This window comes from Carassius carassius, chromosome 31 (assembly GCF_963082965.1).
Source record: "Carassius carassius chromosome 31, fCarCar2.1, whole genome shotgun sequence".
NCBI classification, from domain to species: Eukaryota; Metazoa; Chordata; class Actinopteri; order Cypriniformes; family Cyprinidae; genus Carassius; species Carassius carassius.
The window spans coordinates 3,437,430-3,461,755 of NC_081785.1; the positions used below are offsets into that span (position 1 = coordinate 3,437,430).

General features: G+C 38.1%; 1 protein-coding gene across 4 annotated transcripts; it reads left to right on the top strand.

The window, feature by feature from the left end:
• Nucleotides 1–383: 383 nt before the first annotated feature.
• LOC132111348 (MAX gene-associated protein-like) lies at nucleotides 384–23,760 on the top strand. 4 transcript variants are annotated; one of them, XM_059518563.1, is made up of 25 exons: nucleotides 384–529; nucleotides 5,510–6,653; nucleotides 8,020–9,847; nucleotides 10,349–10,421; nucleotides 10,509–10,619; nucleotides 10,719–10,838; nucleotides 10,926–11,018; nucleotides 11,142–11,782; nucleotides 11,895–12,189; nucleotides 14,522–14,712; nucleotides 14,907–15,011; nucleotides 15,099–15,135; nucleotides 15,283–15,701; nucleotides 15,836–16,085; nucleotides 16,279–16,587; nucleotides 17,231–17,533; nucleotides 18,444–19,192; nucleotides 19,303–19,466; nucleotides 19,617–19,662; nucleotides 19,789–19,908; nucleotides 19,996–20,107; nucleotides 20,988–21,524; nucleotides 21,632–21,757; nucleotides 21,864–21,986; nucleotides 22,828–23,760. In XM_059518563.1, exons 2-25 carry the CDS (start codon nucleotides 5,575–5,577, stop codon nucleotides 23,715–23,717), a joined length of 8,721 nt encoding a protein of 2,906 aa, XP_059374546.1. In that variant the 5' UTR covers nucleotides 384–529; nucleotides 5,510–5,574; the 3' UTR covers nucleotides 23,718–23,760. The 4 variants fall into 4 exon arrangements, with proteins under 4 accessions (XP_059374546.1, XP_059374550.1, XP_059374547.1 ...); XM_059518564.1 differs by lacking the exon at nucleotides 384–529 and adding an exon at nucleotides 560–773; XM_059518565.1 differs by lacking the exon at nucleotides 384–529 and adding an exon at nucleotides 3,672–3,745.
• Nucleotides 23,761–24,326: the final 566 nt, after the last annotated feature.

The following is a 24,326-nucleotide window of genomic DNA, read 5'->3' on the forward strand; positions in this document are numbered from 1 at the left end:
TTATTTCATTATTTCAGTGAAAGTAATAATAATAATTTGACTTGTACAGCTTTTTAGTATTTTGGGGAAATTTCACATACATAAGAAGAAATGGTCAGGATCCAGGCCAGATTTCATTCACTTTCCACAGGAGACTAAGTACTACTGCACAAGTTTGGAGAACATTGTTAATAAAAAAAAGCAAAAACTTAATATTTTCCACGAATATACAGTTTTTGATTAATGAATCAATGGTTTGTACACTCTGGCATGTTTTTGTAAAATGTTGTGTTTTATTTTGGTTTAATAATTTAAAAAAAGCCTCATCAGTCAGAACTGTCTCTGGTCAGAGGCAGCGCATGCGCGTGGTAGTCACAAGCGGATGAGCGTGCAGTATTCTGAGCGGCGACGTCCTGACGCCACAGCACGCACGTAAAGCTCGGAGGGTGAGACGCACGGTGTAATAATGTGAGAAGGGAGGGAGAGCAAAACAGCTTTGACGAAGACAGGAGAGAGAGTATGCATAATATGCATTTCATATTGACGAAAGGTAACAGTCTAAACCGGATAAAGCTATATCTGTTAAAAGAAATCAGAAAAGTAGGCTGAACAAGGGTGTTTTTCGTTGTTACTTCGTGGCCAGAGCAGATCATCTCTCAGCGCGCTCGCATCAGATTCGCCCGCCATTCGAGATGTTTCTACGTGCACGCGCCATCCGCGCCAGCATTTAGTTATCGGGCCTATTAGAGACACGCGCCATCGACGAATGTTACTCGACGTCCGTTACACAAAAGGTGACTGAAACTCCATTTCTTGACTTTGAATGGACAAATAACATTTATGCACGTCGGTTGTTGCCGCGTTTACTCACCTGTGAATTAGTTAAAATAGGTCAAGTGTCACGTTGTTATGGTAAGCGACTAGTTTATGAGCCTTCTCGGTTATTCATGCGCACGTTGCGTTACAAATGCGTTTGAAGTTATAATTTAGGTTTTATTATTATCATAGATGTCTATTAAAGATTGGACTTGTTTTGCATTTTCAAAAGCATGTGAATAGGGTGATGTTATGGCGTTGTCAATGAATATTTAAATTTATTGTATTTTACTTTTATAAGAAAGATTTGAGAAATTTGAGTGTCTTAAATTGCATCTTTCCCCTTATAGGAAACAAATATTTATGATTTATTATAACATTTTATAGAAGGATATGCAACTTATTATTGTGTACCAGCGGCTCATTCTAGAGTTCTGTTAATAAATAACTTTTATTACTTTGATAATTTTTATAAAAATTAGTGTATCATATGTGATTAATAATGCATTCAAAATGTTAAAATATTTTTTATGCTCCGAAAGACAAAACCTTCACTATTTACTTGCGTTTTGCGTGTAGTGTTAAACCTACCTTGATATTCGCACAGTAAGAAAATGATACTCACACATAGGTTGCGGACTTGAGATAAAAGCAGCTAAATAAAAGTTGTTTTATGTTGCAGTGTATTGCCTCATGAGGGCTGACATGTTGCGATCACATGACCAGAGGAACATTAAAGGGGTTATATGATGTTGCTAAAAAGAATATTTATTTTGTGTATTTTTTTTTTAAGGTTCAAAAAAACACATTATTTTCCAGATACTGTACATAGTTGTTTCTCTTCTATGCCCCGCCTTTCTGAAACACGTAATTCTTTACAAAGCTCATCGGTCTGAAAAGCGAGGTGTGCTCTGATTGGCCAGCTATCCAGTGTGTTGTAATTGCCCGAGTGTCTCAAGCGTATAACGCAAGTGTTATGCACCTCACCATACTCTGATGCGTGTCCCGGTAAGAACACCGGCGTGGCAAGACAAAATCAATAAAACACAATACAAACGAGCCATTTGTTGTATCCAGTGGGGACAATGGCTACGTTCACACTGCAGGCTGAAACGACCCAATTCCTATTTTTTTGCCCCTATGCGACCTGTATCTGATCTTTTCATGACAGTCTGAACGACACCGATCCGATCTTTTCAAATGTGACCCAGGCCACTTGGGTATGTGGTCCTGAATCCGATACGTATCCGATCTTTTGAAATGCGACCTCCGTCTGAACTGCCAGGCCACATGTATCTGACCCGTACATCATTGATATGCTACAAACGTCATAATTCTGCGTTGAAGTAGGCGGGAATGAGAAGATAAACTGATGAATTCTGTATTAGTGAAGCCACTCACATCAGTATCCCACCACTCCAGGCTGTGACTCCTCACCCACACGTTTCTCTGTACCGACGTTGCTAACACTGCTCCACAAAATGCCATGGCCAAAATCCTTGCTCTCCTCCTTTTTAACTTTCTTCTTAAAACGAGAAGATTGTAATTGTGCTGGCTCCGTTGGGAAAATAACTTTAATATTGCAAAAAGAGCTCCGCTGTTGACTACACTGTTGTTGACATCCATGTTTAACGTTAGCTACTTCCGCAAACAACGAGTGACGTCGTTGACCATTGAGTACTCTTCTGCGCATGCGGGTCACTTCTGGGTCATTTCACGTTCACACAGGAGATCACAAAAGGTCGCATTTAATTGGAAATGTGAACGGCCTTGCAAAAAAATCTAATTTTTTCAAAAAATCGGAATTGAGCATTAAGCCCTGCAGTGTGAACGTAGCCTTCAATATGGATTATAATGACTTGAACAGTCTTTTACGTGTTGCGTTGCATCATGCCACATAAACATAAAACCATGTCTGCATTTGTGATCGTCTAAACGACAAATAACAAGCACTACTCCACACTGCTCAAAACTTACATTTGAATCATCAGTTGCAAATCCTTTAAATATGTAAACGTACTTACAGACTGTGAGTCAGAACAGCCGGCACTGTAGTCTTCTCTCCCAGGTTCAGGAAACAGTCCTCCATAAAATGTGCTCCACACATCTGATTTTGGGTTTAACTGTTTTGGAACAGTGTTGTAGATACAACTTAACCACTGATTTCTAATTGTGTCCTCTTTTGAAAGGCCAAACAAAGTATTTTTGCTTTCACAATGAAACCGCATCTCCACAACATGGCGCCAACAGCAAGAATCAAAGTTACGCCTTCTTTCTCTGCGTGATTTATACAAATCTTTCCACATCTTGACGTAGACATGTGGGGGCATGTTAAAACGAGGAGTTTTAGGAGGGCGTGAACGAGTCTAAACTTTAATAAGAATATATCTTTGACTTTAAGACTTTAGTCTTTGCAACTTTATGCATCTTATCTATTCATGAACAACTTGTAACACTACAAAGAGAAAGGAAAACTTGAAATCGCATCATATGACCCCTTTAACACTTAATGTACAGCAATATGTAGGCCTAGAACATGTCTTGAGTGGCCCCTAAGAAATAATCATCAAATGAGTCCCAGCTTTTGGTTGATTAGTCAACTTCTAGCACATATTTGAGGTAACGTAGCATTGACCATATTTTTGTGAGTTCTCAGCCATTCTCAAAGTGTAGTGAATGTAATTACACAGCACATCGGGTAAAATAATGTGTTGTTACATGCTCATATTTTAACAATAATGTACAAGAGTTTGTGCCATATTAGGAATATAGTCATGTAGCAGAGTGATGCCTCAATGCCAAATCGATTTTAGAAAAACATTACTAATCTTGTAGGTGTTTTCATCATTACTATTAATTACCTAGTAATATTTATTGAAACCATTTTAAGCAAGTTGACATGTTTGCAAAATATTCTGGATGAGAAGAGCCAAGTCGAGTCATGTCACAGGTAGGACAAAACAATTCTCAATTGAGATTAGTCAGTCTAATCACCATACAGACAAAAGATAAATAAAAAGGGTTTGTACTTCTTTAAGAATAAACAAAGTGTCATCTATGAGCTTGCAGCAAAAGTGAAGTTTATTATGCAGTTTCTAGCTATCTAACAAAATGATGTATCTTCTGGCCTACCTATTTGCTTTGATAAATCTTGAAGGTTTTGTTTTGCTGCAAATTTAATGCAAAGTGTGTGTATATTGTGCCCATGATCAGTCATCTGAGACTGCTTTGCAGCTACTCTAGTAGTGAATTTCCTGTCATTGCTATATGCCTGGAAACTCACACCCAGTATTGTTTACATTTAAAATGTAGTTGTTGTTTTTTCTTACCTGTAGTACTTTATTTTTGGTTAAATTGAGATTTGATTTTAAAGTGATAAATTAAAACCAATCATAATCTTTTGTACTTATTTAATTCATATTTGATCATTTCTGTTAAGTCCACTGTTTACAGCATTAAAGGTTATTATAGCTGATCATTTAAACATCCTAACTCAAAATACCATTACTTTGTTTTTAAGATGATGCAACTAGTGGCTCCAAATGGAACTGCAAGAATAATAATGATTGTTTCCAAAGAGGTTTCCTTATGTCCATACTTCCATTTGTGTCCATGCATATATTCAGTATACACACACCTGGTATTAAGATGTGTTTTTAGTGATCTAATCACAAGTGGTCAGTCAAAAAGCATTAATGATTCCAACAGGTAATACTCCTTTAAATACTTGTGTTCAGATTTTGTCAAGACATTCCCCATAACACTTAAATCAGTTTATTGTGATGTCAGTACTGTTGAATGATCAAAATAATGTTCCACAGCTTTCAAGCGAAAAGGAAACCAACCAAATGAGGATAAGGAAGGCAGTTGTAATTTTGTTATTTACAACACATCCCAAAATTGAATGTTGACCCCTTTAAAGCAGACCCCTTGTGATCAGATCATAGAAAACTATTTAATACCAGGGGGAAACCGGGCAAAAGTCAGTGTTTGGCATGGGCTGTTCAAGGTACTAATATAACAGTATCTTTTATCAATTCTCATTCTCAAGGCAACAGATATCTTCGTAAGTGCTGAAAGTATTCAGTTTTTCCATGTTTACGGTTCTTTTTGACTTGAATGTGTCCAAACACCAAGGCTTTTCATTTACTGTTTGTCCCTTACAGAGGCAGAGATAGATGTAGATTGTTTAGGTAAAAGGTAGCCATCATGCCACCTTTATGCAAAGTTTTGTTCCAATCTTGCACCTGCCTGTAATTTCAGGTGTTCTAAACATGTGATCCTTTAATGTCCTGCCTATAATTTTCAACTGTATCTGACTCAAGTGTGCACAAGACTCTTTTGCGAAGTGGACTTACTTGGATGTCCTCACAAGTATTTCCTTGAGGCTAATGTAATACTTACCTATGATGAAACCTCTTGTGATTTATGTAGTCCAATAAGCATTTTACACTACAAACCAGTCTTGTGTTTCAAACTTTTCAATCAGGGTGTGAACCGTTTGACAACAGACAAGGTATTACATTTGTGGAATAAATTGTCCTCTCACATATTTATGCATGGAGGCCAAACAGGGCTTCACCTAACTTGTAGAGGTGTAATCTAGTGAGTAACACACAAATACTGTATATAATGTAGTTGTTAAGCTTTCCAGTTGCTAGCTTTTAAACATGCGTTGACCGTGCCATGCCATGTATGTCTTGTTTTTTTTAAGGATGTAGATCTGATATACGCTGAGGTGAGAGATTTGGAAGCTTTCCAGATGACTTTGTAACTCCCATGGCTGATACAGAGAAGCAGGGTGCAATGGTGCTTCATGAAGAGGGCGTGACTGCCCCAACATTGGCACCTCCCACTACCTCTCCACCATCCATCTTTGTTGTACTTAAACAGTTGCAGTCTGGTGATAGTGGGAAAGACAAGTGCAGCCTGATGGCAATTAGTGAAGCAAATAAAATGGTGACATCCTCCGTTATAACAGGCATCCATCCAACATCATCCACTTTTGCAGACACCAACAACACTGTACAGTCTGAAAACTTGCCAGCAGATACTAGATGTAAAGGCATCACTGTTACACTAGACAACAACAGTATGTGGAATGAGTTTTGTAGATGTCAGACTGAGATGATTTTGACCAAACAAGGTCGTAGAATGTTCCCTTACTGCCGCTTTCGTCTCTCTGGAATGGAACCTTTCCAGAGTTACTTGTTGGCAATGGATATTGTTCCAGTTGATAACTACAGATACAAATGGAGTGGAAAAGGATGGGAAACCAATGGGAAGGCTGAGCCTCATGTTTCACGTTTGTTTGTACACCCAGAATCCCCTGCTACTGGCCTACACTGGATGCAGTACCCAGTTTCATTTTACAGACTGAAACTTTGCAACAACCTGGACCAGGAGGAACATATTGTTTTGCACTCAATGCACCGATACCTCCCTCGACTTCATATCATACCTGCAGAAAAAGACTCTGAAAACATTCAAGTTGACAGACCCAATGTCATAACTCTAAGTTTTTCTCAGACCGAGTTCTTTGCGGTCACGGCCTATCAAAACCTTAGCATCACCCAACTCAAAATTGACTACAACCCCTTTGCCAAAGGTTTCAGGGACGATGCAGTCAATGCTCGATCATCTAAGGCCAAAAATGGAATGTCCACTGAGGAAGCAGAGAGTGAGCTCAAACTAAGCAGGGAGATGACAACCTTGAATAATTTAAAAACTCTGTTCATGAAGAGAAATGCTACTGTAAAGGTCAGTAGGGATCACAATGTTCCCAGCCCTACAAATGGAGAAAGGAAAGCTGTTAATAGCGATGCTTCCGTTGTAGATGCAAATGTTCAAAGTTTGTGGTAAGTAGTTTTATCGACAAATCAAACCGAAGCAAAGTATTACTTTACTTTGAATCAGATTTCCACAAGAAACATACTCCATTCTAGTGTTTGAATGCTTGACCAATGCATTGTGCTGTTTTATGTACTTGACATACATTCTTGCATTACAGTATCGTTAAACCTCAGTATTCCATATAGTTGCTTCAAATTTCTGTGCCGTTAAAGGGATGGTTTAACCCCCACACCCCCGCAAAAAAAAAATCTGTCATTTATTGCTCACCCTAATGTCGTTTCAAGCCCGTAAGACCTTTGCTCATCTTTGGAACACAAATTAAGATAGTTTTTAAGAAATCCGAGAGCTTTCTGATCCTGCATAGACAGCAAGGGAACTACCATGTTCAAGGCCCAGAAAGGTAGTAAGGACATCTTTAAGATAGTCCATGTGCCATAATTTTATGAAGCTACAAAAATACTTTTTGTGCACAAAGAAAACAAAAATAATGACTTTATTCAACAATTTATTTTCTTCCGTGTCAGTCTTCGATGCGTGTTTACGAGAGTACCACAACATATGCATGTGCTGCTGTTGACGCAGGAGCCGGCATTCTGATGTAGAATGCCTATCTCTCTTAGTTCATTGTATGTATATTCTGGTTCAGATAAGTAAGGCTGGGCAAAAAATTGCAAGTGCAGTTTTTGCAAGTGCAAAAATTGTGCTCTCTGTCGAAATCTTCAGACTTGCTTATGAAGACTGTTTTATGCTCTGCTTGTAAACAAGGTGCTCATGTGTCAGCAGCACCACATGAAAAAGAAAAAATGTTTAATAAAGTTATTTTTGTTTTCTTTGTGCACAAAAATTATTCTCGTAGCTTCATAAAATTATAGTTACACCACTGATGTCACATGGATTATTTTAAAGAGGGTCCTTACTAACTTTCTGAGCTTTGAACGTGGTAGCTGTGTTGCTGTCTATGCAGGGTCAGAAAGCATATGGATTTCATTAAAAATATCTTAATTTGTGTTCCGAAGATGAACTAAGGTCTTGCGAGTTTGGAACAACATTAGAGAGAGTAATTAAAGACAGAATTTTTATTTTTGGGTGAACTATGCCTGTAAACCGGCTGTAGTATTATTCTGGTAGCTAGCCATAAAAGTTCACATGTATCTAACGTTCTCAGCAAGATTCTCTTCAAGCATTTGATCGACTATCATATCAATTGGCCAGAAAAATAAATAAATACTCAGTGCTTGCATTCACATACTTGCATAGTGCATTTTAGGCTGTAGCCTGCATAAAAAAAATATATATTTTCTGATATTGTACATATTTGCCAATTTTGACAAATTTAACAATGTTTGTCTTTTCTCTCTCATTCTCTGACAGCACCAAGAAACGGCCATCATCATTGGCCTTCTCAGACTTTATTAAAGGTGCTCATGTGAAAGTAAAAAGGTTATCACTTGAGAATATAAAAAAAAATTGTGTTGTCTTGCAAACATCCACAACAAGTGAACAAAAGGAGGGAATGGACATATCATCCAAAACAGAAAATATACTAAAAGTTGTTAGTCTAGATGAAACTGTGGTGGGTGACATTCACAGATGTAAAAGCACAGACACCTCCTCAAAAACAGAGTTGAAAACAGATGAAAATAAAACAGAAATACATGAACACAAAGCTGACAAGATTACATTCCTACCCAGTGACCAAAATTATGAAAAGAGGATGGAGACCCTTTCTTCTCTGGACACTGAGGCCAAGTCTGAAGCAAACACAAAGAAAGCCTTACCACATAAGCGGCCAGAACGTGTACCCCTACCACTCCTTGCTCAGTTTCTTAAACAGAGAAATTCTAAAACAAAACCTACTACACCAAAACCTAATGTTTTCAGCTCATTAGACTCTGTAAAGTCCTGTGAACCTGTCATAACCCCTGAAAGCTCATCTCCCTTGATGTCTTCCATCCCTTGTGTTACCACTAACTCAGATTCACAACCAGTACTTACCTCATTATCTGAAAAAGTTAAATCATCATCATCAACAATAGATGCAAGCAACATAACATCTCCGTCTATTATGTTATCATCTCCATCCGTAACTTTATCCCCTGTACCTGTAGGAACACAATTATCTGTTAGATTTTCACCTTCTCCAATTTGTAGTGATCCATTAAATGCCCAAAACACTACCTCTCCCTCCAAACTTGATCCTGACCAAACACCTGACACTATCTCTAGTGTGTTTCATAATGCTGATGATGTATCTTTGACAGATCCTGACAACACACTCAGGTCTCAGTCAGACATTTCATCTCTCCCTACATGTGACACTTGGCATGACACTTGTTCACCTACTTCACCTGGAGTTAACATTGACTCTGCGGATGCACCAATTGTCTCTTCTGTCACTACATCTGTTTTTGATGTTCCATCTAGTACAGACAATAGCGTTATTCCTTACCAGCAACTTGCATCAATGCCTGAAGTTGCTGAGAGTGAATCCATTTCTAATTTTCTCGTAGACCCTTCCAAGGGCTCTTGTCCCGAGCTTTTTTCTGAAGAAGCCCCTCCACACACTTTTTTCACACATGAGGAATCCCTTTCCTTGCCATTAGAGGACCCATCTTCCCCAGATTTCTCCTTACCTAGCCCAGCTCCTTCTTCTCCTGATCCATTTCCACCAAGTCTATTCTGTGAAAGACCAGTACCTCATAGAAAGACCCTTGATTCTTTTCCGGAAAGACTATTGGACTGCACAGTTTCTTCCTCTCCTGACCTTTTCCCACTAGGTCTATTCAACAGCAGGCCAGTACCTCCCAGAAAGATCCTTGATTTTATTCCAGATTTACCTGTGGATGAAACCGTAACTTCAAGAGAATCATTTTCTTCAAGTGTCCATAGTGGGCCAGAACATCCCAGGGAAACAGTTGACTTGATCTCTCAAAGTCAGTGCTCTGATCGACCAGGTCCTCTTCATGACTTGCAGTCTGCAGTTTTTTGTGACACCAATGTTTCTGATCACATTGTATCTGAACCAAATAAACATTCCTCTCATGGAAGCACTTTCAAGAAATTGAAGACTAAACAGAAAAAAACAGGAAAATGTAAGTTCGTTGAAGATAATGAGGTGTTCAAAGGATCCATATCTGTTCCAATGCAGCCAAGCCTGGAGGATGTTGAAGGCCAGATGTTTGTCTCCTTCTTGTCAAAGGTAACACAAATAACATGTCAATTTACTTTAGAATGTAGAAAGGGTACTTTAAAACCATCAGCCGCCCAAAATTAAATCTCACCCTTATTCCAAAACATCCATATGATAATTGTGCCAAGCTTAATATCACTTAAGTCATTTTCTACTGCCTTTCTGGTAAATCATTGTTATTGACATAAAACCTGGGTAAAAGTGTATTAAATATATACCATATTTGAATATAATAAAAATCCAATAACTGAATTTATTCAAGTGTGGCATGGAGAGTACATTTCTTTAAAGCAATTATTTAAAATATGGATTGTTCCTCATACAAAGAATTTGTTTAACTTCAGAAGAATTTGAATTGATGGACAACCTTTACTTTATTTGGTTTGCTTTACTACTTTAAATTTTTTTTTTTTTTTGGACCTGGTGTGTCTACAGTACACTTTCTATTCATTTATGACAGTACTTCCTTGTGACATTCTGTGTGGTTTATGTACCTTAATTCTGAAATAGAAAGCTCTTGAGATTCACCTTGTAGATGATGCCAAAATGGAGACGGCACAAAAAACCACAGAGAATACTGATGGTAAGAATTAAATGTCTTATCGTGATTAATGTGAAGGAACCGCTTTAAAATTAATTCATTTTTATTTTATTTTTTTGCTTTAAACAGGGGCCAGCTATGAAAGTATAGAGGAAAAGATTGAGGAGCTAGAGAAAATGCTTTTACGTGATCTGAAATTCATGAGGCACAGACAGGTCATTCATCCGGTGCTACAAGAAGGTTTTTGATTTTTAACTTCTTTATAAGTATCACAATTGTATTACCATACATAATACAACAGCCCAATAAAGTTTTGATTTAAAATTTCTCTCATCATAGTTGGATTGAAGTTGAATCTGCTTGATCTCACCCTGGAAATTGACCTGCAATATCTGGGTGTGCAATTACCCATACCCCCTCCTGTACTCTCACCCGAAGGAATTTCAGCATCATCTCAAGGTAACGGATATTAGTAATATTAACTAACAAGCATGCTTTAATGATGACTCAGGTTTTCATTGTCATTAATGCATTTTCCTTCTGTAGTCCAATTTGTTTCAAGGACAGGAAAAACCACTGACTTCACCAAAATTAAAGGATGGAGAGAGAAGTTTGCTGGCTCAGGATCCCTTACCGATGGTATGCCATTCTGTCAGTAATTACTTACAAGAATATAACTTTAATAAGATATTAACTAACTTGAAAAATGGATATGTTGATGCTGCTAAAAGAATGTTATTTTGCATTACATTTTATTTGCAGGCATGTCAATCACAGATGCAGGACAGAAGAACCTGTCCGCATTTTGTAGTGACATGCTGGATGAGTACCTGGCCAGTGAGGGCAAACTGATAGATGAACGAGCTGCAGCCTTATCCCAGACTGATGTTACACATGTAGCATACCAGCTACCCACTAAGAGCACTAGCTACGTTCGTACCCTGGATAGTGTACTTAAGAAACAAGTACCAGCTACCTTATCCACTACATCCAATAAAGTCAAGCCAACAGTCAAGCCCAAAGAGGAACGTAAATCTAAAAAACACTTAAAGTCGCGTATAGGAAAGCAAACAAAACCAGTTCTTCCTGTTAACAAACCTGCTTTGTGCTTGAAAAAGCCACAGCAAAACAAGAAATGTAAAAATAAGAAGGAATCCAAGAGTCTGAGTGCTGTAAAGCCTGCTCTAGAAACTGCTGCAGTGGTAGCTTCTAATAAGACTTCTACGGTTGAAGTTTCTGGCTTCACACCATCAAGTTGTGCAGCTGGACGTACTACAGGTTTGCCTAAGACTCTGGTGAAGCTTATGGATGTGGAAGATGGAGCAGTGTGGGAAGGCAAACACCGTACCTATATCACAGAAGAAAGGGCTGCCATCGCACTAGCCACTCTTGTCACCGCTGAGGTACAAGTCAAATTGGGACTCATCTTAGTGTGTAGCTTGATTGTCAATAATAACAGAATGTTCTCCAAAACACCTTGCATTCTTCCTGATCTCTTTTTTTCTCTGCTTTAAGGGGGTATCAAAAGGAAACCCTGATGCCATCAGAATTATAAGACGACGTGCACCACCCTGCCTCAATGTATTCTGTAGGCTTGGCTGCGTGTGTGCCAGTCTGGTTCACTTGAGGCGACATCATCACTGTGGAAAACCTCAGTGCATGTTGGGCTGTAGCTGTCTGCGACGCAAAGTTGTTGCACTTAAGACCCCCAAACAGGAGGAAATTGCAGCAGTTGAGTCTGAACCTCAGGGAGTGTCGGAGGAGAACAAGGCTAAATGGAGGAAGAAAAACAAAAAGAGAAAGACTTATGGTCAGTCTATAATTTATTGCAATAGCTGTACTGTTATCATTACTAACGTTTGACCACTTTGCCCATAAACATTATTTTTGAATCTTTCCAACATGTTTGTATTGTTTAAAAGGGTCATATGATGCAATGTCAAGTATTCCTTTCTCTTTGGAGTGTTAAAAAGCTGTTTGTGCATAGATAAGATCCCTAAAGTTGCAAAGACTAAAGTCTCAATCCCAAAGAGACATTCTTTATAAAAGTTAAAGGGTTAGTTCACCCAAAAATCCAAATTATGTCATTAATAAATCACCCTCATGTCGTTCCAAACCCGTGAGACCTCCGTTCATCTTCGGAACCAGTTCACCGAATCGAACTGAATCGTTTAAAGCGGTTCACGTCTCCAATAAGCATTAATCCACAAATGACTTAAGCTGTTAAATTTTTTAATGTGGCTGACACTCCCTTTGAGTTTAATCAAACCAATATCCCGGAGTAATTAATTTACTCAAACAGAACTGAAGATGAACACCGAGCCGAGCCAGATAACGAACAAAAGATTGGCTCGTTCTCGAGTCAAGAACCGTTTCTGTCAGACGCGTCCGATTCGAGAACCGAGGAGCTGATGATACTGCGCATGTGTGATTCAGCGTGAAGCAAACTGACACACAGAGCGCATGAACCGAACTGATTCTTTTGGTGATTGATTCTGAACTGATTCTGTGCTAGTGTTATGAGCGTGGGTAAACCGAAGGCTTGAATCAAGGGCAATCATCGCAAATGACGTCATTACGTCGAGCGCAAAAGAACCAGTGAACCGTTTTCTTCAACCGGTTAACTGAATCAAACTGTCCGAAAGAACTACTGGTGATCCAAAAACCGATGCAACCGGTTCTTGACTCGTGAACGAGTCAATCTTTTGTTCGTTATCTGGCTTGGCTCGGTGTTCATCTACAGTTCTCTCTTCACAGCAGTTCAGTCAGTGTACTGTTTGAGTAAATGAATTACTCCAGGATATTGGTTTGTTTTAACTCAGAGGGAGTGTCAGGCACATTAAAAAAGTTAACAGCTTAAGTCATTTGTAGATTTATGCTTATTGGAGACGTGAACCGTTTCAAACGATTCAGTTCGATTCGTTGAACTGGTTCAAGAAGATCCGTAGTTTTTGCTATTTTTGGACCAAAATGTATTTTCGATGCTTCAAAAAATTCTAATGGACCCTCTGATGTCACATGGACTACTTTGATGATGTTTTTCTTACCTTTCTGGACATGGACAGTATACCATACACACAGTTTCAATGGAGGGACTGAGAGCTCTCGGACTAAATCTAAAATATCTTAAACTTAGTTTGGGTTTGGAATGACATGAGGGTGAGTTCCCTTACGAAAGGAAAATATATTTACCAATATATTTCTTAAAATATATTGTGATATATTGTAATATATTATTTTCCCTTTTTATTTTCTAATATATTATATATTTGAATACATTTAATAATATATTGATGATACATATATTATATAATATATTGCAAAATATACAAATGATTGCCGCTTTCAATATATTGCAATATATTGGAAAAATTAAATATTAAATCCCATATATAAGAATATATGCCTAATATATTACATGATATTTTCCAATATACTGCAATATATTTTTGTTTCATAAGGGTTATTAATGACATAATTTTGGGTTTGGGTGAACTAACCCTTTAAGACTGGTCAATGCCCTCCTAAAACGCCCCCCCATGTCCCCCAATTTAAACATGCCCCCATGTCTATGTCATTGTGTGGGAAAGATTTGCATAACACCACCCAAATGTTCATGTAAAGAAAGAAGATGTAACTTTGATTCTTGCTGTAGTATTCTTGCTGCTGCAGCTATGTCATGGAGACACTGTGTTTCGTTGTGAAAGTGAACTACTTTGTTTGGTCTTCGAAAAGAGGACACAACTAGAAATCAGAGGTTAAGTTGTAATTACAACACTGTTCCAAAACAGTTCAACCCAAATATTCAGATGTGTGCAGCGCATTTTGTGGAGTAGCCTACAGTGGTGACTGTGCACAAAGGTTGTTTCTATAAAGTGGGGCAATTCCAACTTTACAAGGATAGTCTGGCTTTTCTCTGATCACAAATGCAGACATGGTTTAATGTTTACACTGCAACAATAATGTACAGTATGTGGAAAATAATGTGTTTTTTAAACCGCATGAACACATTGCATACACAAAATAATGTTCATTTTAACAACGTCATATGACCCCTTTAAAAACCTGCTTTGAAACAATTTGTATTGCGAAAAGAGCTATGCAAACGAAATTAGTTGAATTATGATGCCCTTCTGCTGCAGTACTGACAGATCCGGATACAGCACCTGAACCAGCTAAACGTGTAAGTACATTATGGGATCGAAAAAGAGAAGGTTTGGATTCAGAAGCTCTTTTCTGTCCTCCTCCTTCGAGATCCCCCTCTCCAGCACTCCTGTCTCGAGAACATCAGCATGACCTGGAAAGCTTTTTCAGTTCTTCAGAAAAAAAATTGGTGAGACACTCAGAATCGTAGTTTTAGAAGACATTGCAACCATAACATCAGTTTTGATCACTGTTCATTTTAACACGCTTTAATGACTTTACTATTTCATGTGCATTATTCTTTCCATTATCAATTCCTTGTATTTGTACTTTTTCAAGTTAGCTCTGTTTCGTAAGTTCATTGATGTGTACACTTTAATTCAGGTGGAACAGAGAAATTTGAATATGACTGAAGACATTATGGAGAGCAAGCTTACATGTGCTCGTTCGAGACCGTTTTCCTCCATGTGCCATGATAAACAAAAAATGGTGAGATTCCTACATGAAGGATGGCACATTTTTGGTAAATACCATGTGAAAACTTTACACTAACTAAACATTTTATAATTTTTGCAGGTTCACCAACACCACATCCCACATGTCTCTACAAAAGGTCAGTTTTGTCCTAACTGGTAATTAGCTAATAGCTAGTGTTATTATAGTTTATGTCAGACAACATATTGTGAGGTTCAAGGACAAGTTCAATGTCTTACAAAGCTGGTCCTTAAATTGAAATCCCCCTTTTCCCTTCCGCTCACAGATATAGAGGAGGGAGAGCTTGTACCTCTTAATTTGTCTGGCCCTGCAAAGCGGCTTGAGATCATATCTGAATGCATTTGGGCTAGTACAGACACAAGAAATTATGTTATGCGGATAGTATGTGAGCACATGGCTCAGGATCGTTTGAAGCATCCTTTCTGGATTGGCAAGTACTTCATTCAGCCAGTCTCCAAAACTCTACAAGAGAAGGAGGATGGTTCTGTCGATACATACAAAGTCATCATCTCTCAACTTACAGAGAAGAAAACAGAAGATGAGAAGGTTGAGCAAAACAAAGCTGAGCTGAAAAAGGATGTAGAGATGAGTGAGGTAAAAGGTCTGCCCTTCCTCTCCAAGTGTTGTCCTGCAGGCTTGCTCAAGGCTGAGAAAAAAGCACCTGATGCTCCAGGACGGATAATGGTATGCATGAAATTATCTGATAAAACCATTTAAATGTATTGGAATACACAATAGCATGAATTAAATATAAGATGTGGTTATTTCGAATGGACTAGAACCTGACCTTTAAAACCTGTGATCAATTGTTCCTGCAGGTTAATGGAAAGACATACCCACAAGCCAAATTAGAGCTGGGAAAGATGGGAGCTTTGCACCCTGCCAACAGACTGGCAGCTTATATAACAGGGAGAATATGTCCAGTCATTCAGTCTGGACCTAATGTGGTAACAACATCAATAGTTACAAAGGCCTCTATTACATCAATTCCGGTCTCTACTGTGTCCACATTAACAACAGTTAGCAGCACGTCTGCTTCAACAACCACAACGCTCATCAAGTCTGTAGGTAAGTCAAGAAACGGTTTGCAGTTTCACCTCCAGACATTTTGCTCTCAAGGTTATTGACCAAAATTTTTTACATCCAGTATATTATGGAACAGTGCATATCACTGTTACATTTGAGTAGCTTTACTGCATGTGAATATGCCAATAACTTAAATAGCAGACTTAACCTGCTGTATAATTTGTTTTTTGCACAGTGACCAAGCCCCCAGTGGGAAAGGTCTTCAACCAGTTTGTGGTCAACCACACCAACTCTCAAAATCTGACCAACACTAGCACCTCACACTTACAGCCTTCCATTCCAAAAATTGTCATCCCCTCCTCCATGTTGATGATTGGCAAGGAGGCTGGGGCTTCTGGGGTGGCTTTTTCTCCTCTTAAAGCAGGCTTGCTTACCCAGGTGTCTAAGCCCTCAGACTCCACAGGTAGCGCCAGTTTTCCCACTGTATCAAAAGTCCAAGCCCCTGCCATAACCAACCTCACTAAATCACCCAGCCTGCGTCTGGGTAAGCCTGGCTTCCTTGGTTTGCCATTGTGTGTCTGTGCTGCCACCCCCCCACCCCACCCAACAAACCCTTGGCCATGCATCTACTGGGGGAATTTAACATACTTGACCTTCATATGGGTCTGTGCTTGTGATTTAGAGCTTGCTGTAGCTTCAAAGTATGATGCTTAATTTTTTTATTTTTTAATAAAAAATATTTGATTTTGATATGACAAATTATGTCAGATATTTTCTTGGTATGGACAGATGTAAAGATGTGTGAAACTGTGTTTACAGTGGTAAATTAAAATAAGAATGTATTTTGATTCCTCTGGATTCATTCAGCATTGTGAAATTTATAGTAATTATTAAACATAGTCTGATTAATTTGTAATGTTCAAAACATAGCAACCAGTCAGACATTTTAAATTACCTGGCAATTTGTGGCCATATATTGTCACATAGTGTCTCAGATCATTTGCAATGTAACAGGTGTTTTGCTATTGTGAATGTAATGTCACCATCATCATTTGTTTTGATTATGGGCTGGTTTGGTGCTTTGGGCCTGATGACTTCATATGCTTCACAGTGTCCTTGAATAATTTCACCAAGCAACCAAGTCCAATATTTAAGTTGCCATAGTAAACATTTTCTGTTTTTTTCAGGTGTGTCTGGTCTAACTCCAACAACTACTGTCTCATCACCTGGATCGACCACTCCTGGAAAAAAGACTGTTTATATCACAGTTATGTCCTGTAGTACAGGCCTCACCAGTAGTGTTCCAAGGTTTACAAAGCCTGTCACACAGAGTCGTCCCCAACAGACCCCAGGGCAAAGGGTGCTGCTTCAGGTGGTGAAGACAGCTGATGGCAACACGTTGTACCGTAATCCTAATGGCCAGCTCTTGCAGTTGGTGCCTCTAAGTCAAATCAAAGCTATCAAACCCAGCCTCCTATCTCAAGGTCAACGTAAGTGGTTCTGGAATACCGTATTAATTGGTTCAGGAAAACCAGTAAATATAGATGTCTAACATATTCACATTTGGCAGACACTTTTATCCAAAGCAAACTTTGCATTCAAGGTACACATTTACATTTTGTTAGTCCATGCCTTCCCTGAGAATCGAACCCATGACATTGGCGGTCACCGTGATTTTGCCAGGTAAGACATGTTCCTGGATCAACATTATTGTCCAAAAATATACTTAACCCAATCCCTACCCCTAAACCTAATCCTAATCCATAATTTATTCCTTAAATCAGTGGTAAATGATATCTGATTAACAAGGGCTTAGAAGTACCTAACCCTGATTGTAAGCCTAAAACAGATGAAAACTTCCTGAAAAGTTATATCTCAATTCTGATTGGCTGATTGGAATGTTGTTCCAGGATCAACAAGGGTTTTGATCTAGGAACATGTTGTACTTGGTGAAATCATGCTTGCCTGACATTGGCATTACCATAGGTTTTTTTTTAGCTACAGGAATGACTAATAAAGCCTTATATATAGTTACAGTTGTATAATGTATATATAGTTAATATATATAGTTAGTTGTATAGCCATTTTGTTAAAAATTTTAACTAATAGCAGGTTCTGTCTTGAAACTTCACATACATAGTTATACAGATTTCAAGTATTAAATAGTATTTAAATTCACTTTTATTTGTTTAATTTGTTAGTGTTTTTGCTGGCAAACACGGTTTAATATAAAAATTTATGTTGTCATTTTTGCGCAGCATATTCTAAAGATTATTTCACTCAGATCTGGTGAGAAGTTAATAAACTAGCATAATAAATGTGTGCTTATCCCCTAAAGGCATTATGTTTTTGTTATTATGTTGTTATATTATTAATAATTATGTATTTCCCCCTCCACAGCAACCTTTATTCGTTTGCCCGCAGCTACTTCTGTCAATCCAAAAACGCCTCAGGGTGGCAGCGCTACCATAGTCACATCTTCTAGCCCAACACCACAAATGCAGACAAAGCCTGCTGTCACTATACCAGTCTCTACATCTTCATCTATGAGTGGCAAGCCAGACACACTTACTTCATCCAAGACGGTCACAGTGAGCAGCCTTCCTTCTACCCTTAAAGTTGTCCCAGGTTTTCTGGGACAGTCTGGCACTTGCACATTAAGGATTCTCCCAACAAATCCTGTTCAAAACACAGGAATTATCATTCCAACTTCCTCCCCTATCCTCCCTCAGAGTGGCTTTACATTGCTTAAGCATGGAAGTTCAACGCTACTGAACCAAGACTCCACTAAGTCTAAGACCGCTGTTTCTGTTAGCTCAGTTTCAACAGAGGGGGCAGTCAGTCATGTCCATAACCAATCTGAAAAGGATCCTTCTAAACAAAAAAGCTGTGACAGTTCTGAACTAATAGCAGAAAATGTATCAGAGCTTCCATCTTCTGCTGTCTCCTCTCCAAAACCCAGTCAGTTTTCTGGAGATGGTTTGAGTTTGGCTGAACCTGGTAACAGAGCTAATCCCAAAGTGAAAGAAACACATTTTAACATTGCTCCAGTTTCTGAAGAGGAAGAGATTGGTTCAGATGTAACAGAATTAACTGATGACTCTGACCTGTACAGTGATGATGACCGAGAAGATGCATGTATGATGAGTGTAAGAGCTTTGTAAAATTGACTCACTTCACCTTTTCTGAATAATTTAATATAGCTCAACAATCTTGATATATTGATTGATATTCAGGCTAGTTTTATTTTTTGATCCAGGATTCTGATAAAGAGGAGAGGATGTTGGATACAGATGGTTTGGGCTCTGAGATGAAAGATTTTGCAGAGGTGGTGGTTGATATTGAGACTGTTGAAGAGTCTGCTGAGGAAAACGGTATTACCAAATTTCAGGCATCTGCAATGAGGTGGAATCGGCATCAGAGGTAATGCACACCTGATGAACGTCTGATTATGTGGAAGTGTTTAGTTTACTAATTTTTTTATCTTTTATTTTGGTATTTAACCTGATTCATTTCTGGAAAATAGATGCATTGCTTATAAAAGTAAACCAATTATTTTTAAACGTTTTGTAGTGACCGGAAGCACATTAATGATGAAATGTTGGAGGTGAGGGTCAAGGTAAGTTTTATCCTCTCTGTTTCACACATACATTTTTTAAATGACTTATCCAACCCTTTCTATGTGTTCTGTAACATACACTTGTAATATATTTAATGCATTATATTATAAAATGTCTTTGTACAGAGAGTGAGGCTGGAGAGAAAGAGGCGCCACACAATTAAAGAGTGCTTTCTTAAACTTCATGCAACACTCAGAAAGCCTTCAAAAAATCTTAAGACCTCCAAGATGAGAATCCTTACAATGGTTTGTTGTTGGTTTTGCTTCATTTCATGCTTGTATGTCATGTCAAATTCAAAATATTGCTTATTCTTTATGGCTTTTTTTTTCAAGGCTCAAAAAGAGATTGAGTCTCTGGTTAACCAGGAGGACCACTTAATAGAAAGAATAGCGAAGCTACAATTTAAGAGACAGCGTTACCTACAGACACTTTCACTATTGTGTGGTAAGGCAGTCCTTCAGACTGTGGAATAATTTTTTTGTGCACAAGTTATTACAAATCAGATATTCTTATATTCAGGGGTGCACATAATTTTTTCAGCCTGGTTCTCATAAGAGAACCTGCAGATTTGGTTTGGTCCTCACACTGCATATAGTGTGACCCATTAAATATAACTATAAAAAAATGAATTAATAATAGTTATAATATTATTACACTTTATTTATTTAGTTTTTTTAAAAATGAAATAATAGTAAATAAACTAAATAATTGTGTGTGATAATATTATTAAAAATAAAAGGCAGTCCTAGTATTAAATACAAATGCATTTATTTTATAGTAAATAAACTTAAAAATAAAATGCTAATATTTACTACTACTTTGTTTGTTTGCCTCTTTAAGAAGAATCGCTTTATGTATTCCCAAATTTTAAGTCGCTTTGGAAAAAAGCATCTAAAAATAAATAAACAAAAGCGTTTTCTTCATATTCAAACTTAAAATCAGCAGGCTTTTATTTTGGCGGGTTACCGGCAAGTAAGTATACGCGCTTCCGGATATAGTGCTGCTGATTAAAGAGCGTCAGTGGATGAATGTCAGTTTTGTATTGTGCTTTGAAACGGTAGGAACAGCTTAGATTTATGCTTTCAGGTTGAAAATAAAACTTATATAGTACAGTTTGTGATCTAAAATGGTAATTGTGCATTAACAGCTGTCAACCATGTTGGTACGCAAATGCGCTGTCGGAGCATATTTATATTACGCATTTTTTATTTTGGTCGCGCATGCGGACCACTTATGTGCACCCCTGCTTATATTAAATGATATAATGTTAATGCATGAACATCTGTGTTTTGTTAACAAACATTGTATCTGTTTTTGTCCACAGACAAGAGCACAGAGGGCATCAGCCAGAAGATTAGTGAAATTATTACTAAACAAAAATCTCTGGAATCCCAGTCTAATGCAAAAGAGATGAAGTCCCAGCTGAACCAGGCAATGCCCAAATCTAAACCAAAACGTAAACTAGCTGATCTTGGAAGTAAACAGAAAGGTTTAGCATACCAGAACAAATCGAAAGATGTTCCCAAACCTACCTATTCTCCTTCCAAACCAATAGACTTAAGTATTAAAAAACAAAAAATCCTGGAATGGACTGAAAGTGTTTCCAAATCCGCACCAGCTTCACCTGCAAACCTCGATGGTAGCAAAAACTCTCTTAAAACTCAGGATAAAGAGAAAGGTAGTATATCTGAACCTTCTCAGCCATCCGTCAACTCCAGTCCACAAAAGAAACCTGTCTCTGTCCCTAGTCCTGTGAAACATTCCCCAATACCACGTGAGAGAACGCGGCCAAACATTCTCTCCCGTGCTACATCCCAGGTGATACAAGGATCTCCAGTCAAAGAGCCTCTTATAACTAATGGTTTGTCAGAAAAGAAAACATTTACCTACATGTGCCATGTTGACTTGACTTGGTTGGAACTGTTTTTTGATGTTCACACTTTTTGATGTCTCTTGTGTTTTGTTTAGTGTGCATACCTCAAGTATTCCCTCTGATGAATACCATGGTTCCATGCAATCAAATCATAACCATAAACAACCAACTTCAACCAATTGGCATCACCTCTGTAGGGACACAGCAATCATCCACACCAGGTTTGCCTCTGAAACGGTCAATATGCTTTTAAAAATGTCATAAATATAATAAGTGAAATGATTACAAGCATTTTGTGTTGGTTTGCGTCTTTTCTTTTTCTACTAGGTGTTGCATCTGTGTCCATAATTCCTGCAATATCTCACCCGGTTGGAGTGAAAAATCCCCTTCCATTGTTGCAGTCTCAGTTTATTAAAATTACAAACAGTCCTGTTAATATTAACACACAAGGTGAGTTAGCTTGACTGATATATTCATATATTTATTCAATCAAGTTATTGATTAAGCTGACTACATTTTTCACTGTGGAAGCCAGTTTCCACAACTGAATAAAAAAGGTAATTTTGAATTTTTATCTCACAATTCTGACTTTTCTTTCTCAGAATTACATGATTTAAACTATTAAGTGCGACTTACACAGTCAGAATTGTGTTGTATAAACTTCCAGTTGTGATTTACAAAGTTGGAACTGCCTGATATAAAGTGAAATAAAGATGTGAAATAAAGTGAGAATTGTGAGATAAATTCGCAATTGAATTTTTTTTTCTCAGAATTGCAAGTTTATATCTTAAAATTTTGGCTTTATAACACACATTTGCGAAAATTCCCTCAGAATTGGAATTTATCACTTGCAGTGTGAGTTTAAATATCACAATTGTGAGAAAACAAGTCATCGCGAGAAAAGGTTAGAAAGGTTATAAACTCAATTATAAGGTAAAAAGGTCAACTTTCTTAGTATTGCTAGATATAAACTCGTAATTTGGACTTTTTTTTTCTCACAATTGAATTTCTAACAGTTCTGGCTTTATTTCTCAGAACTGTGACTTTAATTCTTTGAACTGTAATCTTATATCACACAACTTTTTCTGACTTTTTCAAGTCTATATTATACAATTCTGAGAAAAAAACCCTTCCGAAGTGCAAGTTTATATCTCACAGAAAGATACAGTTGGGAGATAAAAAGTTGTAATTAGCTTTTTTTATTTTTTATTCAGTGGCGGAAACGGGCTTCCATACTTCAGTGATATTCATATGGGTAAAGTTTCTTTATTTTACACTGCCTCATTTTCAGTGGATTATGCCAACCTTCCAAATATCACCAATGTTATTTCTCTGGTTCCACCGGCGGAGAATCTGGTAATACCACAGAAAGTTGTGGAAGATACATCTGTTGTCCAGGCACAGCCAACATTTGTCCCTTCACCTGTGGAGAATCAGCAGAACCCTTCAGATGTTACAATTCCTGAATTGGAGGAAAGGGCAGTTGTGGATGAGCCTCAATCCAAGGATGTCCCCAAACAACCTGTAGGAGGAGATGAGAACAGTGCATCTGTTACTTCCTCCAACCAAGAAGGACTGGACAAGAAAGGTCTGGATGACTGCAACGATCCTGAGGATGAAAGTCTCATGTCTTTGTTAGATGAACTTGTTCTCCTTAGCCAGCAGCTGAGTAACGAAGATGAAGATCAGAGAATTGTCGTGCCTGGCGAGGTACAGTCATGTTTGGACAAGCAGGCAGAAGAAGAACGGGATGATGACCGTGCACTCAGTCCATTGTTCCTAACTCTGGATGAAGATCTAATGTCTCCAGACTCTAAAGATGAAATTGACATCCCACCCAAAGTGGATGACTTGGTCAAAGTCATTTTTGGATCAGATTCACCTTCTGTTTCATCTGAATCTGGGGTTGCACCATCAACAAATGTTCAGAGTCCACATGCCCCAACGTTCAACGATAAAGGTGATGCCCCTACACTGCCACCTCTGTTGCACATGAAAGCTGCATGTGAAGCTGCATCAGGTCAGTCTGCCAATGAAGGGACCAGTGTGACATGGCGGCCTATGCCTAAACTGGTTCCTCTAGGGTTAAAGTCTCAAGACATTGTTTTGAATAAGGTGACTGGCTCCCCAGTTCTCAAATCAGACTCAAACGAGGAAGATGTTCATAGACCACAAATGTGATCTACCAATCAATGAATCAGGTATAGCTGCTGCTTATTTTTAACATGCTTATGTACAGAATAGTTTTTAATGTTATGTATTTATTTTTTGTTTGCTGTCAATGTCCTCCTGCTGTGGGCACCACTTGTTGTGCCTCTGGTAAATCCAAAGACTTTTGTTGATTTAACCTTTTTGTGTTTTTTTGAATACACAAACTACTAGACCATCTAGACAGATGTCTGATTGGTTTTGCTAGCAATTGTGTATCCACTCTTTGTGGTAATAGTTGTGAAAGAAGCTGTTTACTCATCCTAAGCTCCATATTGGAGCATGTTGTTTTTTCCCCCATTGGAGTTCATTAAGAAAACAAAAGAAAAGGTTTACTTGCTCTTTAAAGATAGGATTACTTCTCCCTTAGCACAATGGAGGTGAAACTGACCATCATTGTTTGCGTTGGGAATTTTGTGTGATCATTAAGGCAGTTTTCCAGGTGACCTTTTTAGGTATAATTGAATTTGCCCAGTGACTTTTAACAGTAAAGCCATATCACCCTTGAGTTTATCTGCTAATGAGATTACACAAATGTCATTGTCTTTGCATTAGTTGCATAGTTGAAACTAAAACCACTGT

Bases quoted from the DNA above. Each gene is read 5' to 3' on its own strand.
- LOC132111348 (XM_059518563.1), top strand. From the start codon at position 5,575: ATGGCTGATACAGAGAAGCAGGGTGCAATGGTGCTTCATGAAGAGGGC. The intron at 11,783-11,894 runs GTACAAGTCAAA...CTCTGCTTTAAG, and splicing joins CCACTCTTGTCACCGCTGAG to GGGGTATCAAAAGGAAACCC. The intron at 21,525-21,631 runs GTTTGTCAGAAA...TGTTTTGTTTAG, and splicing joins AGAGCCTCTTATAACTAATG to TGTGCATACCTCAAGTATTC.